This window comes from Maniola hyperantus, chromosome 19, assembly GCF_902806685.2.
Source record: "Maniola hyperantus chromosome 19, iAphHyp1.2, whole genome shotgun sequence".
NCBI lineage: Eukaryota > Metazoa > Arthropoda > Insecta > Lepidoptera > Nymphalidae > Maniola > Maniola hyperantus.
Window position 1 is genome coordinate 5,712,970 of NC_048554.1, and position 22,194 is coordinate 5,735,163.

At 37.2% G+C, this 22,194-nt stretch overlaps 2 protein-coding genes across 5 annotated transcripts in view; both read left to right on the plus strand.

Moving 5' to 3' along the window:
- The window catches only part of LOC117991042 (long-chain-fatty-acid--CoA ligase 5), a 74,639-nt gene extending 63,427 nt beyond the window's left edge, over positions 1 to 11,212 (plus strand). For all 4 annotated transcript variants that reach the window (XM_034978585.2, XM_034978583.2, XM_069504892.1 and 1 more), the window contains 7 exons: positions 232 to 449; positions 782 to 932; positions 2,068 to 2,178; positions 2,433 to 2,600; positions 3,293 to 3,436; positions 5,922 to 6,095; positions 7,230 to 11,212. In XM_034978585.2, the coding sequence (XP_034834476.1) occupies positions 232 to 449; positions 782 to 932; positions 2,068 to 2,178; positions 2,433 to 2,600; positions 3,293 to 3,436; positions 5,922 to 6,095; positions 7,230 to 7,367 (1,104 nt within the window). In that variant the 3' untranslated portion in view covers positions 7,368 to 11,212. The remainder of the gene's footprint in view (positions 1 to 231; positions 450 to 781; positions 933 to 2,067; positions 2,179 to 2,432; positions 2,601 to 3,292; positions 3,437 to 5,921; positions 6,096 to 7,229) is intronic.
- A 5,065-nt stretch (positions 11,213 to 16,277) lies between these two features.
- Positions 16,278 to 22,194, plus strand: part of for (cGMP-dependent protein kinase for) — a 176,091-nt gene continuing 170,174 nt past the window's right edge. The window contains exon 1 of the mRNA XM_034979014.2: positions 16,278 to 16,665. The gene's annotated coding sequence lies outside the window, so the exon portion shown is untranslated. The remainder of the gene's footprint in view (positions 16,666 to 22,194) is intronic.

The following is a 22,194-nucleotide window of genomic DNA, read 5'->3' on the forward strand; positions in this document are numbered from 1 at the left end:
GGTCAGACGAAGATGTAGCATCTAAACCTACTCTGAGGTGATATCTACGTAATTAAAAAAATAACACTCCAAAATTGGTCCATCAGGTTTTGAGGAAAATGGTAACAGACATTGACAATTAAGTTTAACCAGGCTAATATCTTTCTAAATAATTTTGCGCGTAAATTTTAAAAATAATTCTATTTGATTTGAATCGATGTGTAATTAAATGGTGTATGTGAATTTTTCCAGAATGCTCTATACATGGTAGGCGGGGCTGTCGGTTTTTACAGTGGAGACATCAGAAGACTAGGCGATGACCTAAGTGCTCTCAAACCCACGATGATGCCGGCTGTGCCGAGGCTCTTGAACAGATTATACGATAAGGCACAGAGTGAAATATCAAATTCAAAGATCAAAAAATTACTGTTCAATATGGCATTGTCTGCGAAAGAGTCAGAATTAAAGAGGTTGGTTCATTTTATTTGATAAAGGTTGGATATTCATATTCTAATTATAAAAAGCATAAGTTTAGTTATTGAGATCATTGATTAGTAAATTCCACTCCTACGTGTAGTAGTGCTCCTTCTGTGTAGTAGTTAAACTGATCGTAAAACAAGCAGTCCAATCATGGCGGTCTGGGTATATCCAAGGTACTCCCGCTGAATTTGATTGTACGCTGCGTGATCAAATTTAACTACTTGCAATCACTGCACCAATAAAAGACTTCTTTAACCTCCTAGTAAGAAAGACACCAACTGCTTAATGACTTTACACAAATTTTTTTTGGTTTATTTTACAGGGGAATAATCCGTCCTGACTCAATCTGGGACAAGCTAGTGTTCCGCAAAGTGCGTGAAGGGATGGGAGGACGGTTACGTATAATGGTGGTTGGATCTGCACCGCTTGCTGGCAACGTCCTCACTTTCGCGCGATGCGCTCTTGGATGTCTGGTAAGTCTCAGTTTCCGGCCGTTCATTCATTACTAAAGATCCTGGTTCTGGTGAGATCCTGGCGAATTTACGTAATTAGTTATCACCATTACCTACATCATTATCTAATAAATCTGTCAATAATTGACAATCAAGAAGAGTAATGGTACCCATTTTGAATAAATGGTTTGAGTTTCTATTTGAGGATCGAGGAAAATAAAAACAGGTGATCCCTGTTTCCGTTTTTCATCTCTCATTAGTCATTGGTGAGTGGCCTCTCTACAGTTGACTCGGACGAGGTCTGTCTAATTATCCAATAATGTATTTCTAACCACTTGAAGTTGGGATACAGAAGGTATTTATTAGTGCAAATAAAAAATATGTCCAGTCCACTCCAACAGATTAATACCGTGGCTTGTCATTTTAAATCAGAAATAGCTTAGTTTTGCGAGTTTCGTTAGAACAAACAAACAAACACACTTTCGCATTTATAATATGAGTAGTGATTGTTGCCAAGGTCACTTTATTTACTCCAATAAATTTGGAGGAGTAAATGTTTGTTATCCTTTCAAAGTCCTAGTATTTTACGTATGAAGTTCAATATTTATTTCGATATATTTGAAATCTATCGGGAAGTATTTATAATAAATCTTGTGAGTTTAAATGTGAGTGCCTAGGAAATATTCCACTTCAATATGAACTTGATCATTGATGACAGGTTTATAGGAAATGTGATCAATCATCTGACTTCATGTGGAGGCTGATGATTTACGGATAACTCTCAGACTTTTATAGTAAACTAGATCTTGCCCACGACACGAGATTCGTGTGGATTTAGGTTTTTAAATATCCCGCGGAAACTCTTTGAATTCTTGAGGTAAAAAGTAGGTTGTGTCGTTTTCCAGGGTTTTAACGGTAGTCTGTAGCTATGCAAAAAATCACTTCGATCCGTCTCTTCGTTGTGATGTGATTAGAGCACAAACCAACAAACAAACATGTTTTCGCATTTAGGACTAGCTGTATCATTTAAAATAATTTCTTTCTCAAAATTATTTAATGCAACAACTTTACAACTCCTATTTTCTTTTTACAAGTCATATTACTTACTGATCATACTCAATTCTTTTTAAGCTTAGTAAATTCTGTTAATTTCCAGATCGTGGAAGGCTACGGTCAGACGGAGTGCACTGCGCCAGTGACTCTGACGGTTCAGGGCGACCACGTGCCTGAACACGTCGGGCCTCCCGTCGCTTGTTGCAAAGTGAAGGTACCTAGCTAATAAACACCAATATCGTTGGGACTTGGATTTACAAAACATTTAAATAAGTAGATCTTTAAACCAATATTATTTTAAGCGTACATTTAAATTCAGGCTGAGATTTTTGTTCCGATTTACAGAGGCATTTACTGACTTTGGTCAAAGTTACTTAACAATCGCAGAAGCTTGATATGCGCTGTCACAACGAGACAGTTACTTCCCTCATGTGGAGATTCAAAGTGATAACTATATTTATTGTGCAGCTAGTGGACGTCCCAGAAATGGAGTACTACGCGGCGCAGGGGCAAGGGGAGGTGTGCGTGCAGGGCGCAAACGTGTTCAAGGGCTACTTTAAGGAGCCGGACAAGACGCGTCAGGTCATCGACCAGGATGGCTGGCATCATACCGGCGATGTTGGAAAGTGGATGCCTGTAAGTATTTCCTAGGCTCCCAGAAATGGAGAACTACGCGGTGCAGGGACAAGGGGAGGTATGCGTGCAGGACGCTAACGTGTTCTAGGGTTACTTCAAGGAGCCGGACAAGACGCGTCAGGTCATCGACCAGGATGGCTGGCATTATACCGGCGATGTTGGAAAGTGGATGCCTGTAAGTATTTCCTAGGCTCCCAGAAATGGAGGACTACGCGGCGCAGGGGCAAGGGGAAGTATGCGTGCAGGACACTAACGTGTTCTAGGGTTACTTCAAGGAGCCGGACAAGACGCGTCAAGTCATCGACCAGGATGGCTGGCATCATACCGGCGATGTTGGAAAGTGGATGCCTGTAAGTATTTCCTAGGTTCCCTGAAATGGAGAACTACGCGGCGCAGGGGCAAGGAGAGGTGTGCGTGCAGAACACTAACGTGTTCTAGGGTTACTTGAAGGAGGAGCTAAAAACAACTGGTCTTGTTTCAATTCATAACTACCGTTCTTAATGATATTCATAAATGCGAGGTTGTTAAAAAATTAAATTAAAAGCAGCCATACAACATAACACACACAAGTAAGACAATTTAATATTTACATAAGACGATTAAAGAAAGAAAATTTACGAAAGAAGTTCGTGAGGCCTGATAGCATTATTTAAGTATGTAGTAAGATTTTAAATGAAATTTTATATTTCCAGAATGGTACCTTGAAAATTATCGACAGAAGAAAACATATCTTCAAGCTGTCACAAGGCGAATACATAGTTCCTGAAAAAATAGAAAATATTTACATTAGAAGTCAATACGTCGAACAAGTTTTCGTACATGGTGAATCATTAAAGGTAAAGTGAATATGTTAATAACTAGCTATGTCCCTGACTTCGTCCGCGTGGACTACACAAATATCAAATCCCTGTTTTACCCCTTCAGGAATTAAATAATCAAAAATCCTTTTTTTAGTGGGTGTCTACGTCAATATAGCTGTGTGCTAAATTTCAGTTCGATCCGTCCCGTAGTTTGAGCTGTGCGTTGATAGATCAGTCAGTCAGTCAGTCAGTTAGCTTTTCCTTATAAATATAGATACTAGATAGGTTCCATTTCCAAACTATTATAGGTAAATATTAAAAAAACTTTCTATCTTCCGGTCTCTTACCTCATAAGACTCAACCATTTAATCAAGCCTTTAAAGGATACAGAAATCCCGGAATAACTAAATATCTAACCACACCAATGACATTCTAAGCACACGAATTAAGTCGCGGAGTGTGGACAAAGCTACAAAATAATACGGTATTTGACAACTAGTCAAATCAGTAACTTTTTATCAAACGTCAAAACGCGCGCTTAGTATGCGAGATTCTATGGAATACCGGTGTGTGACGTCACAATCATTTGACGTGCTTTTTTTGGTTTAATCGATAATTTAAAATGGTTATTACACTTAAAACTAACAAAGGACGTGGATTTTACGTATTTTGGAAGACCCTCTATTTAATAATCACTGAGAAATAATGTATTATTTATGTAGTCAAATACCCAACTATGCATTATAACGTACACCACGTTGCATAGTAAATATGTTTTATAGCAGCATTAAAATAAAATATACTAAATAAATACAGTTTAGCGATGAAGTTGCATTAACATGGATTACCTATTAAAATTCATTGGTGCGTAATTCATAAACTCATATGCACGCTATTAAATCGTGTTACTGAATGAATGATCCAACACGAAAGTTGGCACAGTTTTGTAATAGTTATTTATGCAACTGTTATTTTAATACCTAATTATCAACAGTTGCATACAAGACTTTATCTACACATATAATATGAATCGACTATAAAAGATTCTGAAACAGTTTGTTAAAACGTAAATGAGATTAAATTGTTTAAATTGATAAAATCTTGATACGTTTTTTCATAGTGCTGTCTTGATTTTTCCGGTAGTAATTTGTTAGAAATATCCTTTGCAGCGTTTAAAATATCTGGCGGTGTGCTTTCGAAGCTTGAATCGCTTATTTTATTGTAAACAAAACAATAAAAATCACGTAAAAATATTGAAGAAAAATGGCGGGGATTCGAATATTTTACTTTTTTTTTTACGGCGCACGGCGCGGCGCGGCGTTCTAGCGAAAGACGCGTTCAATGACGATGTTCTTTTTTTGAAATTCATACAAATACCATGCATCAAGCAGTAAGAATGTGGCTGTCTGTTGTCGGTGGCCCTTTGCGCAGAGATCGAAAAAAAAAACCAAAGGAGTGTTATTATGAAATTCAGTACAACATTATAACACCCCTTTGGATGATATAATGGTTATTACGTCATTGGGTGTTTTAATGTTTGCAATAAGCTAACTGTTTCAGAATCTTTTATAGAGGATTTAAAGCATGGGTGTAGATAAAATAATATTATGAACATCGATTTATAGCCAGTGATATTTTGCATTATTATTTTAAATTCCATTGTTTCGTTATAAAAATAAACTCTACAAGTATTCTTTAATCGTCAAATGCATCTAACACTGGTTTCGGAATGCCTTTCCTACTGCGAAGAGCTAGCAAGAAACTCGGTGGATGCTCTTTTCAGATGTAATATGCTTTTTCAGGAGCAAACTTTTTAAACTTGTGTAAAGGCGATTCTAAAAATAACGAAAATTTGTTATAAAATATACGTATGTTATGTTAATATCATATTAAGCTAGTAGTAGTAGTTTCTGTGCATCTTCTTCTTCTTTTTCTTTCTGTGCTGTATCAGGTCCACCGTCTCACATCAATTGGGTATTTGACTCCAATTTTTTTATTACTTTATTATAAACTAGAATAATAATGACGTAAACTGAAAAAACTAATAACTAAATCGATCAAATAACAAAAAAGTTATAAGCATTTAAATATTTCTGATTAGACAGAGATAGCGATACAGCAGTTTGACGTCATACCTACTAATGCCATAGTAGCTTCGTGCGGTTTCATACAAATTTTCGTTTTGCGAGAAAGGAATAGAAGACCCTCCTCTCACTTCAAAATTAAAATGCCTATAACTTTGTAAATCTTTGTTGGATTTTAATATTTTTTTCAGTGTACGTCATTATTTTTATCCTAGTTTATAATTAAGTGTAATAATATTTCTCAAATTCAAAAGTAGGCAAATACCCAATTGCATTCGCCGCCATTTTTACATTTACTTGTAACAGCTAGGGCTAGAGCGGCATTTTTTTAACTGGAATTAGAACAGTAGCTTTTAGGCATACAAAATTAGAAGATTTGGTATAAATCTTCCGAGTTGACGTCGTCTATTATATTTGCGATTTTTTCCATTTTCCAGTCATGCATAGTAGCGGTCGTGGTACCTGACGTCGACGTGGTGAAGTGCTGGGCACTAGAGAACGGCATCAAAGGCACCTTCTCTGCGCTCTGCGAAGACGAACGCATCAAGACCGTCATCCTGGAGGACATGCTGCAGTGGGGGAAAACTGCTGGCCTTAAGACCTTTGAACAAGTACGTTGCTTTGATGATATTATGCATTCAGAGTGGGAAAATAAAAAAATAATAAACTTTAGGGGTGTCTGGCAGAGGTCTACCATGATACTCAGGGTGAGATCTATAGTGCGCACTCTGACTTAGCTTAGACTTAAGACAGTTAAAACGAGACAAAGTGCGCTCTATAGGTTTCAGCCTAAGTGTCTGGCAATGCATGACGTGTTTTCTAATACTATTCCGAAGAAAATATAAAAAAATGGGACTTTATATTTCAACGAAAGATTTTATACGTCTTTGTTACCAGTTATCTCCCAAAGCCACCATGATCCAAACTTCATATTCGTTGATCATTCCTCCCTGTGTTGGTCTGTAGGCAATGCGCAGACAAACTTTCAGCTTTTATAAAATAATGGAGGTCCTCCTCATGGGCTCTTAGTCCATGATGTCTACACTCACTGCTTATTGTTGTTCTGTAGAATGGAAAGAAGAAAAGAAAGAAAGAAAAGACGTTTATTTACATAACTGTGCCACACATCACATCTTAAAACTAAGAGCTAGTTCCGGCGCTTCTTGTACCTGAGAACAAGAAAAAGAAGCGCCGGAACAAACTGTCATGTGTGGCACAACCCGAAAAAGGGTCCCAGCTCAGCATTATGCTGTATGCCTTGTTGTGCAAGAACATACAGCGCTGATTTTCAGCTGGTACCCTGAACCGGGTGACGTCACGGAATTATAAACTCACAATAACTATTAACAATAATTCTATAATACTCATTATAAACTAACAAAAACAACTTAAATAATAATTCTACAATACTAATCATTCTATGTTAATGGCGAAGGAAGAAGGTGAACTTTAACTAGGTACGCCGGCTCACTACAGACCACGGGTCTCCTCTCAGTATGAGAAGGGAAGTGCGGATATGACTTCACATACCTTTGAGAACATTATTGCGAAATCTCAGGCATGCAGATTTCTTCACGTTTTCATTCACCATTAAAGCGAGTGATATTTAATTACTTAAAACGCACATAACTCCGAAAAGCTAGAGGTGCATGCCCGGGATCGAACCTCCGACCTCCCGAATAGTAAGCAGACGTCTAAGATATCACGGTACAACTAGATACTTATTGGACTATTTTTTATTTCAGGTAAAAGATATCTACTTACATCCAGATCCGTTCTCTGTACAGAACGGTCTATTAACGCCAACAATGAAGGCGAAACGCCCAGAAATCAGAAGTTACTTCAAACCCCAGATCGACGACATGTATAAAAAACTCGAATAACAATAGCATTCACTTAAAATTATAGCATAACACTTTTCTTATCAAGTGTACATATGACATCACGTCATTGGACTTGTAAATTGTAATAATTATAATAAAATTGAGGTATGATTCCGAACCACCGACCACGCTGCAAGCAGCAGCGCTGCCGCAACAGTGCTGTCACCAGCTGTCACAGTCCTGTCGCGGCACTACTGGTCCCCATACAATCTCTATAAGCTTATATGAGATTACATTCCGAGCTAGGCAGCAATGTCGCGGCAGCAATGTGGCGGAACATTGCTGCCCAGCTCGGGATGTAATGTCATATAAGCTTATAGAGATTGTATGGGGACCAGTAGTGCCGCGACAGGACTGTGACAGCTGGTGATAGCACTGTTGCGGCAGCGCTGCTGCGTGCAGCGTGGTTCGGAATAATACCTTTAATGAACATATTTTCTGCACCAACTGCAATTTATCTTTAAATTTTAGTTTGCTACTTGTTTTTGAATAGCAAAGTAATATGATAAAGTAAGGAGGATTAAGCTTAAAGTCATATTTTATTTACATTGTTATCTACGATTTAATTTAGGGAAATTGTCATTTCGGTTTTATGGATCAACATTTCTTTTCAGTGTGCTTAATATAAGATTTTACATCTCATCAATGATGATAGAATTCGAGCGTCGAAGTTTAATTTAGTAAAATGGATAAGAAGTTAAATTAAAAGTTGTAGAATTTTCGACTTTAAATCAATCAGATTTAGGTCAATTTTACATTTACGTTATTGTATTGCTCGAATTCTATCAGCTTGAGATGTTAAAAGAATCTTATACTAAGGGCGTTTGTGCACTCATCCGTATTCCGTATTTAAAAACACGATAACGAACCGAATACGAATGAGTGCACAAACGCCACACCTGCTGAAATCTGTTTGAGAGATAAGTATTTAGGCACCTTATTATAAACTCATTTATTCAGTGCTATATCAAGAAATATTTATTAAAAAGTCCTTGAAGTAGGTACATAATTATAAAATATAAATTAGCTATTCCGTCTACGGTTCTATACCATGCTTTTAAAAGAAACCGAAGGTATAGTCCCGCTCAAAATATTAAAACTGTAAAACTGTAGACATAAATAAGCCTAGACAATTTCTTGTTAAATTAGAACATTAAATTAAAAACCTATAACTATAGAATTTGGTACGTCATACCGTCTCATGTAGCGTTTTTAAAATGCCAATAAATAAAGAAACTAAAGGTTTCTTGTATAGTCAATTATTAAACTTTCAAATATATTTGTTACTTCTACTTTTAGTGATGAATTTACTGTGTACTATACCTATTTGGGCGAAGATACTGGAACTAAAACAAGTAGAAAAGATCATAATGATACTTTTTAAAAATATTCTCAATGATTTGTTTAAAGTTTATCAACCTGAAGATAAATTGGACGTTGTTAGGTAAAAAGAATCCAACCCACACTGATTTAAATTTCAGATATTCGACTTTTAAAGTCTGAATTTAAACATCAAATAGCTAACTAAAGTCTGAATTTTAAAATCTAAAAACTGACTATGTGTGAGTTGGGTCCTTTTCACGTAACAACGTCCATTCAAAAACCATAAAAGCATTGAATTTTTAGCAAAAAGCCTTCAAACACATAGTATTATGCAATTTTTTGAGCTAGATAAAGATAATTTATAGTATAAATGTAACGTAGGCAATTATTTTATATCAAGTTTAAACCTTGAGAAAATTTGAAGATTTAAGTACATAATTCGCATTATGACTTAAAATACTATAGCAATTTAATAGAGAAGAATTTAGTAGCAAAGATATTTTATCAATAAACGTTGAAGCTGAACTGACGTTTAAGCAATATAAATATACTTAACACATAATATAGTACGTGATAGGTCGATATGACAATCGGGGTGTGAACGCCCCGCACACCCGCACAGCCTCCGCGCTAACCCGGTCCGGGCGAGCGCGGGTGACGTGTGGGTGTGCGGGGCGTTCCCCCGCCGCATACGCTGACTGCCATCTCGACCTGTCGCGTACTATAATTTACAGTGTACCGCTTAACTGGGACAGCTCGTGAGGTATAGAATGCGGGTTGCGGAAGGGTGACAACTGACAGTGACGTGATGTTGAGAACTTTAAAATTTACGTCAAAGGGTTACGGCGATTACGCACTGCACTTCCGTCATCCGAGTTCTATCCGTCATCCGTGAGAATACCAGCGATTATCTCCGACATATAAGCTCCCACACAAAAAAAAAGTAAGGTATTTTCACGGACTCGGATCGGATGAGTGCGTAACCGCCGTTACTCTCCCGCTCTTCTTACGAGCTATCTCAGCCAGCTATAGTTGGTACAATCCTTGAAGAGCGTGGGTTGAATTATATAATTAATTGTATGTATATTGACATTAAACATTATATTAGTCTAAATCATAATTGTATGTACAGTTTTAAGTTATTGATAAGCTCTTTAGCAATACTGATACGGTCGCCAATTAAATCCATTTATGTATGTTATAACTTTTAATGAAAAATAAACAATAGGTACTCTAGGCGAGTGTAATTTTACGCTGTGCCTTTTAACATTTTTATACTTAAATATTTTAGCGTCAAGTAAAATATGTTATTTTCAATTGTTGAGAAAAAGTGTTTTTTTTTTGTTATTTTTTTTTATTATTTCCTATAGTATGTTGTGCAAAGATGTACTTAATATTAGAGGGTGAATCTCATGTGTGTGGTTGAGATGGGATTTATTATATAGGTATATTATATGAGAAGTCACTTGTCCGCTGAAGCCTAGCTTGCATCAGTAATTAATCATGTGGACAAAGATAACATACCTACGAGTGTATCTGAATTAGAAGACAGTTTTTCGATAAGTGAAGATAGTCAATTGGACGTAATATTACGAGAGAGGTATCGCAGATGACCGATTAAAGTTTGTAAAAAAACGGTACTTGATCGATTAAAGTCTCTGAAAAAACAGTCCTACTAAATATGGTGATCAACTCTTGCCGAAATTTTTACAAAGAGCAGGCGAGACATGCAATATGGAATAGATGAGTTAACCGTCTATTCCATTCTGTTAGTTTGCTACCTAGTGAAAAATTATAACTAACTGTATTATATACCTACTAGAACCTTCCTGAAAGTAGGTACGTAGTTACGTTAGAGAACATAATAAGTACTCAGACTTACACTTCTTTTTTCCCGAATTGTTCTACAGTCTAAAATAACAGCCGAATAATCTAACAGAACGAAATAAATAATACCAGTTTTCGATCTGTTAGATCGAGCAGTCGAACAGATCGGGTTTTTTTTCCAGATTGTCCGATTGCAATCGAACTAACATTCTAACAGAACGGAATAGATGACACGCGCTAAACAAATGCCTGGATTTGGTTTCTCACCGTCTACAGTCCGTTGATAAATAAAAATCAGTCCGAGATGAAAAGTGATCTGCGTTACCTCTAAAGATTTGATTCATCGATTTTGATCGGTTCATAGATGTTCAACTATACTTAACGTGTTTTGAATGAATAATATTTATTATACTACTTCCCAACTTGCTGTCTCAAAATCACTTTTGATACATCTATGAACCAACATTTTAGTGGACAGCGAAGCAATGTAGGGCTTACTATCGCACCTTGTAGATAATTTTGTATTCTCTTTAATTAAGGCTATTTCTAATTCACTATAAGACAATTGACGAAATAATAATTGATTCATGCTTTGAGCTAACGTTACGGTTTCAAGTTGTTTAAACCAAAATTTTGTTGTTATTGGTGCAAGTTGTACTACAATAATTTATTTTTAAATAAAATTTGAAAACAGACACTGTTTTTTTCCCAAGAATATTTACTAGATGTTTTAAAACTTTTTATTGGTGTTCGTCAAGGTATTTGAAAATTAATTTCAAATTCCTTGGCGTTTGTCTTTCTTTCAATCACAATATTATTGTTAGGTAATTGATTTTTCCTCAGATCAAATTCCTTCGTCTGACGATTTGTAGACTACATCTAATATGACGGAAACCCAAGAGTCGAAATTTCATTCTCTCAGTCGATTTGTATGCTGGGAACAATCCCGAGAAAACTCCTACCTAACTTCCATAATAATTATAATTTCAAGCACGGAATAGAATGAGGAAGTGGGCTCGAGGTTTGTCGGCCCTCTATACTATACCCTACTGGGCTGATTACACCTACCGAGTAGTGAAGCGAGACAGTAAAATGTCACTCGGCCGAGACAGTGCTGGGGTGGCCGTTTATACGTGTTTCGAAATTGCGCCGAGTACTCGTAAGTGTTTATACCAACCGAGTACTCGGCCGAGGACACTGGCTCGCCACTGTACGCGTTAGGTGTACCATACCCGCGGAATTAATATAGCGCTCTCTCGACCTAATCCCATACAAAAACAGAGAGACCGCTATACTAACTTTATTCCGTAATGGTACGATTACACCTAACGAGTAGCTGTCCTGTCCTGTGACATTTTACTGTCTCGCTTCACTACTTGGTAGATGTAATCGTACCATAATAAATAGTATAGCGCATAGCGCTCTCTCCTGTTACGTACTTATACAAACGATGGAGCTACATTAACTTCATTTTGCGGATAGGGTACATCTCCGAGATGACTATTTTTGTCTCGTGAATCATGCGACGGAGACGGCTGGCAATCGTCTAATTATCTCTATTCCAGAAATGTATGTCGCTGTTCCAGATACCTACGTCTGGATCTGGAAGGGTAGACTGACATAGCTATCACAGCAACAGCTTCTTCCTAGACTATTGAAAGCGCAGATGGGGCCCGAGAATGGGGTCGATTTGAATGGTTCTCTATGTATTAATCAAAAATTTCTGGAAATGTTTATCAAAATGGGTGATTGTGGTCGATCAGTGTTGGAAAAATCAAAAACAGTTAGGGAAACCCAGAGTTATGCGGTTAAATCTCAATTATTTTTGTAAGTACATATAACTAGAAAAAGTGTCAAACAATAATAATAATTAATGACCGGTAATTGCATTCATCATTTAATATCAGTCAAAGTCACATTTTTATTCAAATCCATACTAATATTATAAATGCGAAAGTGTGTCTGTCTGTCTGCTAGCTTTTCACGCCCCAACAGTTCAACTGATTTTGATGATATTTGGTACAGAGTTAGCTTACATCCCGGGGAAGGACATAGGCTTTATCCCGGAAAATTAAGAGTTCCCACGGGATTTTCAAAAACCCAAACTCCACGCGGACGAAGTCGCGGGTATCATCTAGTAGGTAATAAATTACACTTTTTGATGGTCGGTTGTTGCATTTGTATGATATTATAGTGGTGATAATTTTACGCGAGCTTTAAACTATAGCTACGAGGGTTCTAAACGCGCCCAGGTCTGAGAAGAGCCCACAACAAACTCATGAAACTTGATGCTGTGAAACTTATGTGCTAGGCCTGCCTGTGTAGTGTGCAGCTCATAATATGGCTAGGGCGCTAGTCGTAATGTCGGTTTATGATAAGTTTGTCCTTGAAAATCGTAGGTAGTAGAGCTTGTGATGACCTAATCGGAATGGCAAGGCCAGGTGTCGTTGATTTTCGAAAAAATAACTATTTTCAAAATTTTATTAAACCTGTCCCAAATTATGTCCTCGCGTTTGGCATTTAGTTATGTTAATTATAGCGCTTAGGCATAGATATTACTTTATACCTACTAAAAACATTTCAAAAACAAATCTGATAAGTACCTATTAAAGGAATTGGAAACGATCCTTTTTGACATGTGAATTGTTAAGTTTAGGTACGATATTTTGAAATTATTTATTTTATAGGTACCTTGATATTTACGAAAATGATGCACTACTAGAAAATGTTTTTTATAAAACGTTTCATCATCATCATCATGATCAACCCATCGCCGGCTCACTACTGAGCACGGGTCTCCTCTTAGACTGAGAGGGGTTTTGGCCATAGTCTACCACGCTGGCCATGTGCGGATTGGTAGACTTCACACACCTTTGAGAACATTATGGAGAACTCTCAGGCATGCAGGTTTCCTCACGATGTTTTCCTTCATCGGTAAAGCAAGTAATATTTAATTAATTAAAACGCACATAACTCCGAAAAGTTAGAGGTGCGTGCCTGGGATCGAACCCCCGACCTCCGATTAGAAGGCGGACGTCCTAACCACTAGGCTATCACAGCTTATATAAAACGTTTAATTAAGTATAATTAATTAATATCAGTAGGGTGGCTCTTTCAACATCAATGGTAACAACACACTAATTGACAATTTGCCAAAAAAAAACAAGATCGGTTTGACAAGCATATTGCATAACCATTAACCACCCTACACAGAAGTTCTCGGATGGGAAGCTAAAAAAATCTAAATAAAAAATGATTTGCAGGTACAGTAATTAGATAAGGTTAGTTTTTAGTTTTATTGTAATCATTTCAATTTAAAAAACCGGCCCAGAGCGAGTCGGAGTCGCAAACAAAGGGTTCCGTACCATCGTACAAAAGATAACAATTTTTAATTTTTTTTTGTTATGTAACGACCAATTCACGGTTTTCGGATTTTTCCCTTTACTTGTGCTATGAGACCTACCTACCAAATTTCATGATTCTACAGGTGAACGAGACAGGAAGTTACCTACCCTACGAATTTCTAGACAGGCACGACAGACAGACATACATACAACAAAGTGGTCCTATAAGGGTTCCTTTAGAGTTACGGAACCCTAAAAAACCACTATAAGGTACATTAAGGTATTCTGTGCTATACCTACCAACATAGTGTGGCCTAAGATGGAACGCGTTTGAAGATTCCCTCTCTTGTTTTTTAAAACTAGCTAGATTATTATTTATTTAAAAATAATTATTTAGGTACCCAGGTACTTAGCTACATTTTCTTTATCCACCGGATAAATTTGGCACGTGCATTATTTTAGAATATTATTTTTATATATGTAATATAATACCTCAGCACGCGGATGTAATAAAGGAACAACTTTTTTCAGCAGCACTTAGATTTAAGATAAGATAAGTGGTTTAAGATGCTATTTATAATCTATTATACATTTTTAAATATTCATCTACATTAATTTACATCTTAAATATCATTGGATTATTAGATAAAAAACCTTATCGTCTTATGTTGATCGAAATTTAATATGCCTCCTAGGTAGCTACCTACCTATAGTTTAGATTTCATTCAAGAATATAAAAATACGAGTTAAGTATATTATTAATAGCATATTTTTCAATCATCAATAATTACCAAATCATAATTTGGTAATTTGTTAAGAAAAAATAATTAATTATAAGTAAATATCTATTCTGAATCTTTTATTAGATCTACTAGTGACCCCATGCGTGTAGTAGCTGAACTAATAATTATTTTGAAATAATATAAAGTCGGTAACTACCTTTTTATAATATTTTGTTTTAATAAAAACTCAAGTTACATACTTAAGTTTTATAAAAGGATATTACCTTATGTCAAATAATTATATTATTTACATACCGCCACCCATAACCCTGCAGCACCAAATGATATACCTACTACACCTAATGTTGGAACTTAGGCAGCACCTGAGGAACTGATAAGGCCAACGCCGGTTATGAGAAATTTGTTTATCCGCCCCTTGAATAGCCCTATAGCCCCAATGCTATGCTATTGTGGAAACACAGCAGGTGGAACCTGGTTCCACGGGTTGAAAGAAATTGGCTGCTGTCAATTTAACAACAAGGTACATTTAGGTACCTATAGGGTGATTCGCTAACTCAGTTTCTAACACTGAATGATAGGCACGGAGCTCATTTTTTAATCCGTTGAAGGTTTTCTACGAAAAAATATTTTAATATCACCCAGTGAAGCAGCAATGTAGAACTAACCAACCTCGGTGGCTATCATTTAGTGTTAGACACTGAGTTAGAGAATCACCTAGCTGGTAAGTATAAAATAATCGCAGGGAATCTGTCAAATTAGAAACTTACATCTACCAACAGCTTAACTAGGGTTACCAAAATAGTATCCCAAATTTTAAGGACTATAAAATTGTTTTTTTAAGGTACCTCAGATGGCTGACGACAGTTTTGCTTGTAGCGTTTTTGATGCCCGCGACTTCGTCCGCGTGGATTTAAGTTCTAAAAATCCCGTGGCAACTCTTCGATTTTCCAAGATAAAAGCCCTTGTCCTTTTCCGGGATGCAAGTGATCTCTGTACCAAATTTTGTTAAAATCGGTTGAGCAGATAGGCCGTGAAAAGCTAGCAGACAGACAGACACACATTTTCACCTTTATATTATTAGTATAAACAATATTATTAACAATAAGCCAAAGTAGGCCTTTAAAAAAATCAGTAAATATATGAATAATTTCCTGATGATTAGTTAACATTATCTTACAGCTGTAATAATGTAAAAACATTGGAAAGCCTAATTTAATCATTTTGGGTATTTTCTGAGATACAGATCCGGAATGACTTACACTTTGTTTCACAGCAGTGGAGAGTTTTAAAGACGCAGGCAATGCAATACGTTAGCCGTTTTAGGTAGGTACGTAGTTTGAAGTCACAGATTTTATTGATAGGTATATTTTAGTATCTTTTAGCCACAGCGAAAACAAAAAGATGCAATAGTTTGTTTATAACACTTCGAACTGCAATGTTTCGCTTGCTTTTGATAGAGCGTGCATTCTAGCTATAAGCAGAGATAATTATCTCTGCTATAAGCAATGGATAAAAAATAATTTATCGGGACAAGATTCTAAATAGTTTTCACCCACATTGCAATAGTGGGTAAACGATGTAAAGTTGGTGCGCATTCATTCATATTCACGACGCGATGTTTTTATTTATACCATATAACGCTTATCGGCGCATCATGCTGAGGCTTACACTGCTTACAGTCTCTGTTTAGTTGCCATACGGGCAGCGAGGTAGCTACTCGTATCCATCGCAAGCTGCCCTCTGTTGGCGTCGCGTGCCGCTTATTCGCCTCCAGTGACCTTGACGCGGCGTACGCCGTTCATTGGCCGCGATGCCAAGCCGTGCCGTGCTCCTCTCCGATCCCTAAACTATGATAATATTCCAACAAAATAATACACGAAACCAGGAGCTGATTCGCGTGTGCCCGCCTGCGCGTGCAGGTGGCAGTATTGTCGCACGACACCTGTCAAAACTATGTGACAACGGCCTAGCATAACCTCATATTGTTTTGTAGGTATATACTTTTTAGTGCAAATAAAATGATGATTTGGGAAATGTGGAAGCCGTTTCGTCGTGGATTCGGTGAGAATGGTTTTCTACTTTTGTTTTAAGATGTTAACTTATAGGTTATGCCATTTAGATAATACACGCACTGTTTAGTGCCGGCTCCACTGTCGACTCATACACAAACAGTCGGTATTCATTTACATTACGGCAGATAAAGTCATGATCTCTGTGCGGAATCTAAAAATAGCTCGCACAGTAATGGCGGTTAGATTAATCAGCGGCTGGCTCTAAGTTAAAGCCCTATTAGGTACCTACCTACTTATGGTTGGAGATTGTCTTATTTACTTAATGTAAACATTTGAAAGGTACACATTCTTGCGCCAACTTTATGAAAATATTCCTACTTAGAGCTAAATTCATAAGCTCTAATACCTACCTTAACATTTTCATTTACTACAAAATAGCTTATGCCCGCGACTTCGTCCGCAAAAATCATTTCTAGGTGGGTGTCTACGTTATTTTATTTTTTATTTTTATTTTATTTTATTTATTAAATTAACTAACGGCTACTTACACTAATACATTTAAAAAAAAAAACTTAATTCTGAAAATATTACTTACTAAGTGCAGTCGCCAATTATAAGTTAATACAACATTTACAAACATATGTGACAAAATAAAAAACAAACATCAATAAGATTAAAGATAATACTTCCTACTCAAGACTTCCATATAACAGCATCTGCATGCACAATTTCAGCCCGATCTGTCCAGGAGTTTAAGCTGTGCGTTGATCAGTCGGTCAGTCAGTCAGCTTTTCCTTCTATGCATTTAGATACAGCTATTAAGTTTATAAAGTAGTTAGGTAGGTAGTTAGGTTTGTAATGGGATTCCGTTTTATTTTACATAATATATCATTGACGTACCAAATGCTGCTTTTACGGGACTCACTAATAGTATTAGACATACGAAAGTAAGTACCTACCCTTTGTTTTGTGTAGATACCTATTAGAAAAATCTTATAAGTATTTTGTTCAAATGGGAAGATAAGCTTAGTTATAAGCTGTCACTTTTACATAATATTTTACATTTTTACTGTCATTAACTTACTTATTAATTATTACTCTCAACATTTAAATTAAAAAATATAAGTATAAAAATTGCATAAAAACTTAAATAAAGTAATTTTTTACCAAGTTTCTTTGATTGATTGATTTTTCATTGGAATTTATCGTTTAAGTCTTGAACTTTAAGTGATACAAGAAAGTAGTTGGACGTGTGAAGGCAATAAAATAATTTGGTATCGATCTACCTACTTACCAATTTTGAAAAAGGTACTTAATTTAAAAGTGGAATCTAGAACCGGATTTAACCGTTAAACCTCTCAACAAGTCACGCGAAAGCATACCAAAACAGTATGGTTACCCTACCTTAAGCTACCAGCCCACTAACAAGAATTTTTTGCAAACTTGCAGAAATCGGCTTTTTGCACTTTATACACACTTGCAGCAAGTCAATGACAATTTCTGCAAGTTTTTAGTGCATAAAAGATGCAGAAATTGCCATTGACGCGACAGTAACAGCGACTTCTGTAATAAAGTTTTCCGTTGAACACAGCCTTAGTATTTAAAGACCCTCAATCTAAACTTTAGGCTGAGATCTAAGAAGCGTATTTGGAATATTTTAAAGAGGTAAAGTTTATAAGTTCGGATGTAAGAGGGTAATCTCCGGAACTGATGATCCGATTTAGAAAATTCATTCACTGATTGAAATAAATTATCCCCGAGAGCCACGCGGATTATATTTACTTATATCACGCGGACAGTCGCGGGCAAGAGCTAGTTTTCTAATAATGTCTACTTCTAATAGTGTTACTTTTAGTAGGTAAGTACCTACTTACCCACCTATTTTTATAGTTTTCGAGAAATCGTTTGAATATTCAGCTAAGCCCGTCGTGCCCCAGAGAGCCTGTAAAGCCATTGTCCTTCGTCTAATCTCTGTCCAATCGTGTCGGATTGCTGGCCCATCGGAATATGAAACTGAGTTTCTGAAGGAATAGACCTGTGTGATCTGTGCACCTGGGTGTGTGAGTAACCGACATAGCTCAACTTATTGCGAAGCTGAAGTGGCAATGGGCAGGGAACATAGTTCGTAAAACCGGTAGACGTTGGGCTCCCAAGGTGCTGGAATGGCGACCGCACCGGAAGACGCAGCGCTGAAAGACTAGGTGCACGGACGACATCAAACGAGTCGCCAGGGAGCCGCTGGGTTCAGGTGGCGCAAGACCGTTGCGTGTGGATGTGGAAGTCTCTCTACTAGAGACCTATGTCCAGCAACGGACGTCTATCGGTTGATGATGATGATAGTGAATCACAAACGGGTCTAACCACATACCGTGAATCTCGTCACCCACCACTGATTTGGGTCAACGTAGTAAAACCAAAGCTTACTCATCACCGCTAAGGTGTGGAATGCCCTTCCGGCATGCGTTTTTCCCGTCACCTCTACTAGCTAGATGTGCCGCAATCCGTGTTTTAGGTTAGGCCGATAGTTCTACGTAGGTACTTACAACTTTATATTTACAGTAGAAGCTCGATTATCAGGCCCTCTGCAGTTATACGGATTCGCGATTATCCAGACTACCAACCGAAAATTGTTCGGCCAAGTGCGAGTCAGACTCGCGCACCTAGAGTTCCATACTCGGGTATTTTTTCCGCCATTTTGTACGATAAATCAAAATCTATTATGCATAAAAATAAGTAAAAATCTGTTTTAGAATGTACAGGCAAAGCCCTTTCATAATTATGATATCCCACTTGGTATAGTTATCTTACTTTGAAAATTGAAAATAAATAGTGAACTACATAATATGCACAAAACCCGCTTTTCTTCATACATTCGATTATCCGGATTTTCGATTATCCGAATCCCTAACGACAACAATTAGTCCGGTTAATCAAGTTTCCACTGTAGTTGGCAATAATAATTGGTTGTCCAAAAGCGTGGTACAAGCCGGTCGTACCGTAGGTACCTATAGGTACTAGGTACTAGGTATAGGTACGCGACAGCACAGAAAATATTATAATAGTACCTACTGCTATTTTCTGGTGGGAGGCTTCGGCCGTGGCTAGTTACTACCGTACCGGCAAAGCCGTGCTGCCAACGTAGGTTTAACTGGTCCATATTAAATATCAAAAACATAAACATCTTTATTTTTAATTTTTTAATAGTTGGAAGGTCAGATGTCCCAATGTCGACATCCCGAAGGAACGTACTACACAAAAACTTTGGGATTTGCCATTGGTTCAACTGACACATACGAATTTGGTTCAAAATCTTACAAGTGACAGAGATCGTGCCAGGCTTCTAGCATTATCCGAAAAGGAATCTGGGTATTGGCTGCATGCCTTGCCATCAAAAAATCTCGGCACACTTTTAGATAACGAAAGTTTTCGTGTGGCTCTAGGTCTCAGATTGGGAACACCACTGTGCCATCAGCACAGATGTCCGTGTGGAAAAGAGGTTGATAAATTTGGAATCCACGGACTCTCTTGCCAAAGGAGCTCCGGTAGGCTGTTTAGGCATGGCTCTCTTAACGATACAATTAAAAGAGCTCTTGCCACCATAAATATTCCTGCGCTCATTGAGCCGGCAGGGATTAGTCGGGATGATGGCAAGAGACCTGATGGATTGACGCTGGTTCCCTGGGAACGGGGACGGGCGCTAATGTGGGACGCAACTTGCGTTGACACATTGGCCCCGTGTCATATCAGGAAGACAGCATCAAGACCGGGAGCCGCAGCAGAAACAGCTGAAAACGGCAAGCGGCGCAAGTATGCCTCTCTTATAGAGAGTAACATTTTTGTGCCGTTTGCCGTGGAGACCCTGGGGCCATGGAGTCTTAGTGCTAAAAATTTTTTACGAGACATTTCACCGCGATTAATAGCCTCAACTGGTGACAGAAGGGCTGGCTCATTTTTTGCGCAGCGGATGAGCCTGGCTGTCCAGCGCGGAAATGCAGCCAGTATTCTTGGCACCATTCCACGCGGTCATGATTTATATAGTAATTAGATAAGGCTAGCTTTAAGATTTATTGTATAAAAAAAAAAAAAAAATTTTAACGGATATTCATTCATTCATTTTTTAAATATATATTACTAGCTGATCTGCCCCGGCTTCGCTCGGGTGGAGTTGTTTAGAAAATTGAGGGGGAGGTTGAATTAAAAAATTCTCTCCGTAAGAACCATCCTCGTACTTCAAGGAATATTATAAAAAAAGATTTAGCGAAATGAGCAACACATTTAGTGATTCATTTTTATATTATGCTTAGAATTTATGGTCATGAACCAAAAATTAGTATTTTCAATTTTCGAAGTAAGATGAACTATATCAAGTGGTATATATTATATCATATGAAAGGGCTTCACCCGTGCATTCTAAAACAGATGTTATTATTTTTATTAACCGACTACCAAAAAGGAGGTGGTTCTCAATTCGGACCGTTTCTTTATTTTTTATGTTGCATCATAGTTTTGACTTATCGTGCAAAATTTCGAAAAAATACGACTGTATTACGGAACCCTCGTTGCGCGAGCCCGACTCGCACTTGGCCGGTTTTTTATAATAACAGCGATAAAAACTTTTCGCGTACCTATTTGAAACTTGATAGACTGATAGGTATGCTAATACCTAAATCCCTATAATGTGATAAAAATGTTAATGTAATCTTTCAATAGGTATCTACTAGTAGTTTATCTAATATGAATCTTCAAAATGTTACGGCCAAAGGTTGGCATCTATGATAAAAAACATAATTCTTACCAATAAATACGAAAGTGTATCTTTTTGTTTATCTATCTGTTACCTTCTCACGGCCCATCTGCTTAAACGATTTTGACGAAAGCTACAGAGATAGGGCGCGGAGACGGACATAGGCTGCTTTATATCCAGAAAAATAAAAGAGTTCACACGGAATTTAAATAACGTAAATTATAAGTCCTGCAAATTGCTAATTCGCGTGGCTGCCATTTTAGTGAAGGACGTCAGCACTAGTCTGAAGTTTCGAGCTGATGGTATATTTTTATTTCGGCTGACGTCAAAATGACATCATTTCGATGTAAATGAGACATGGTTCCAGCGCAATAGCAATTTGCGGGGCTTATATCTGGTAACAACATTAAAATATCTCAACCCTACCTGTTGATATGAGACATCATATTATTATTATTTACCTACAGATCGTTTTAAGGTTTTAAATAAGTATCATGTATGAAGTAAGGCCTCAAGATTAAAGTAAAACTGTACTCACTAACCTTTTTAATAAACTAAAGAAAAAACTATTGATATCAACAGGCAGTATATTACACAAGTTATGATCAAATTGAACAAATAAATATCCTCTTCTGTATTTAAATAATATGGTGGTATATAAACATCTCTAAAGATGATCGCATACTACACGAGTCACGACGCGCTGCCAGAACTGCAAAAGCCGCAAGGACAGCATTTTCCAATACTGAAAGTGCGTGTTAGCTACATCATGTGTACAAATCGTCATGATCGCATTTTGGCTTTGCAAAAAAAAAACTTTAAAATATATTTGGG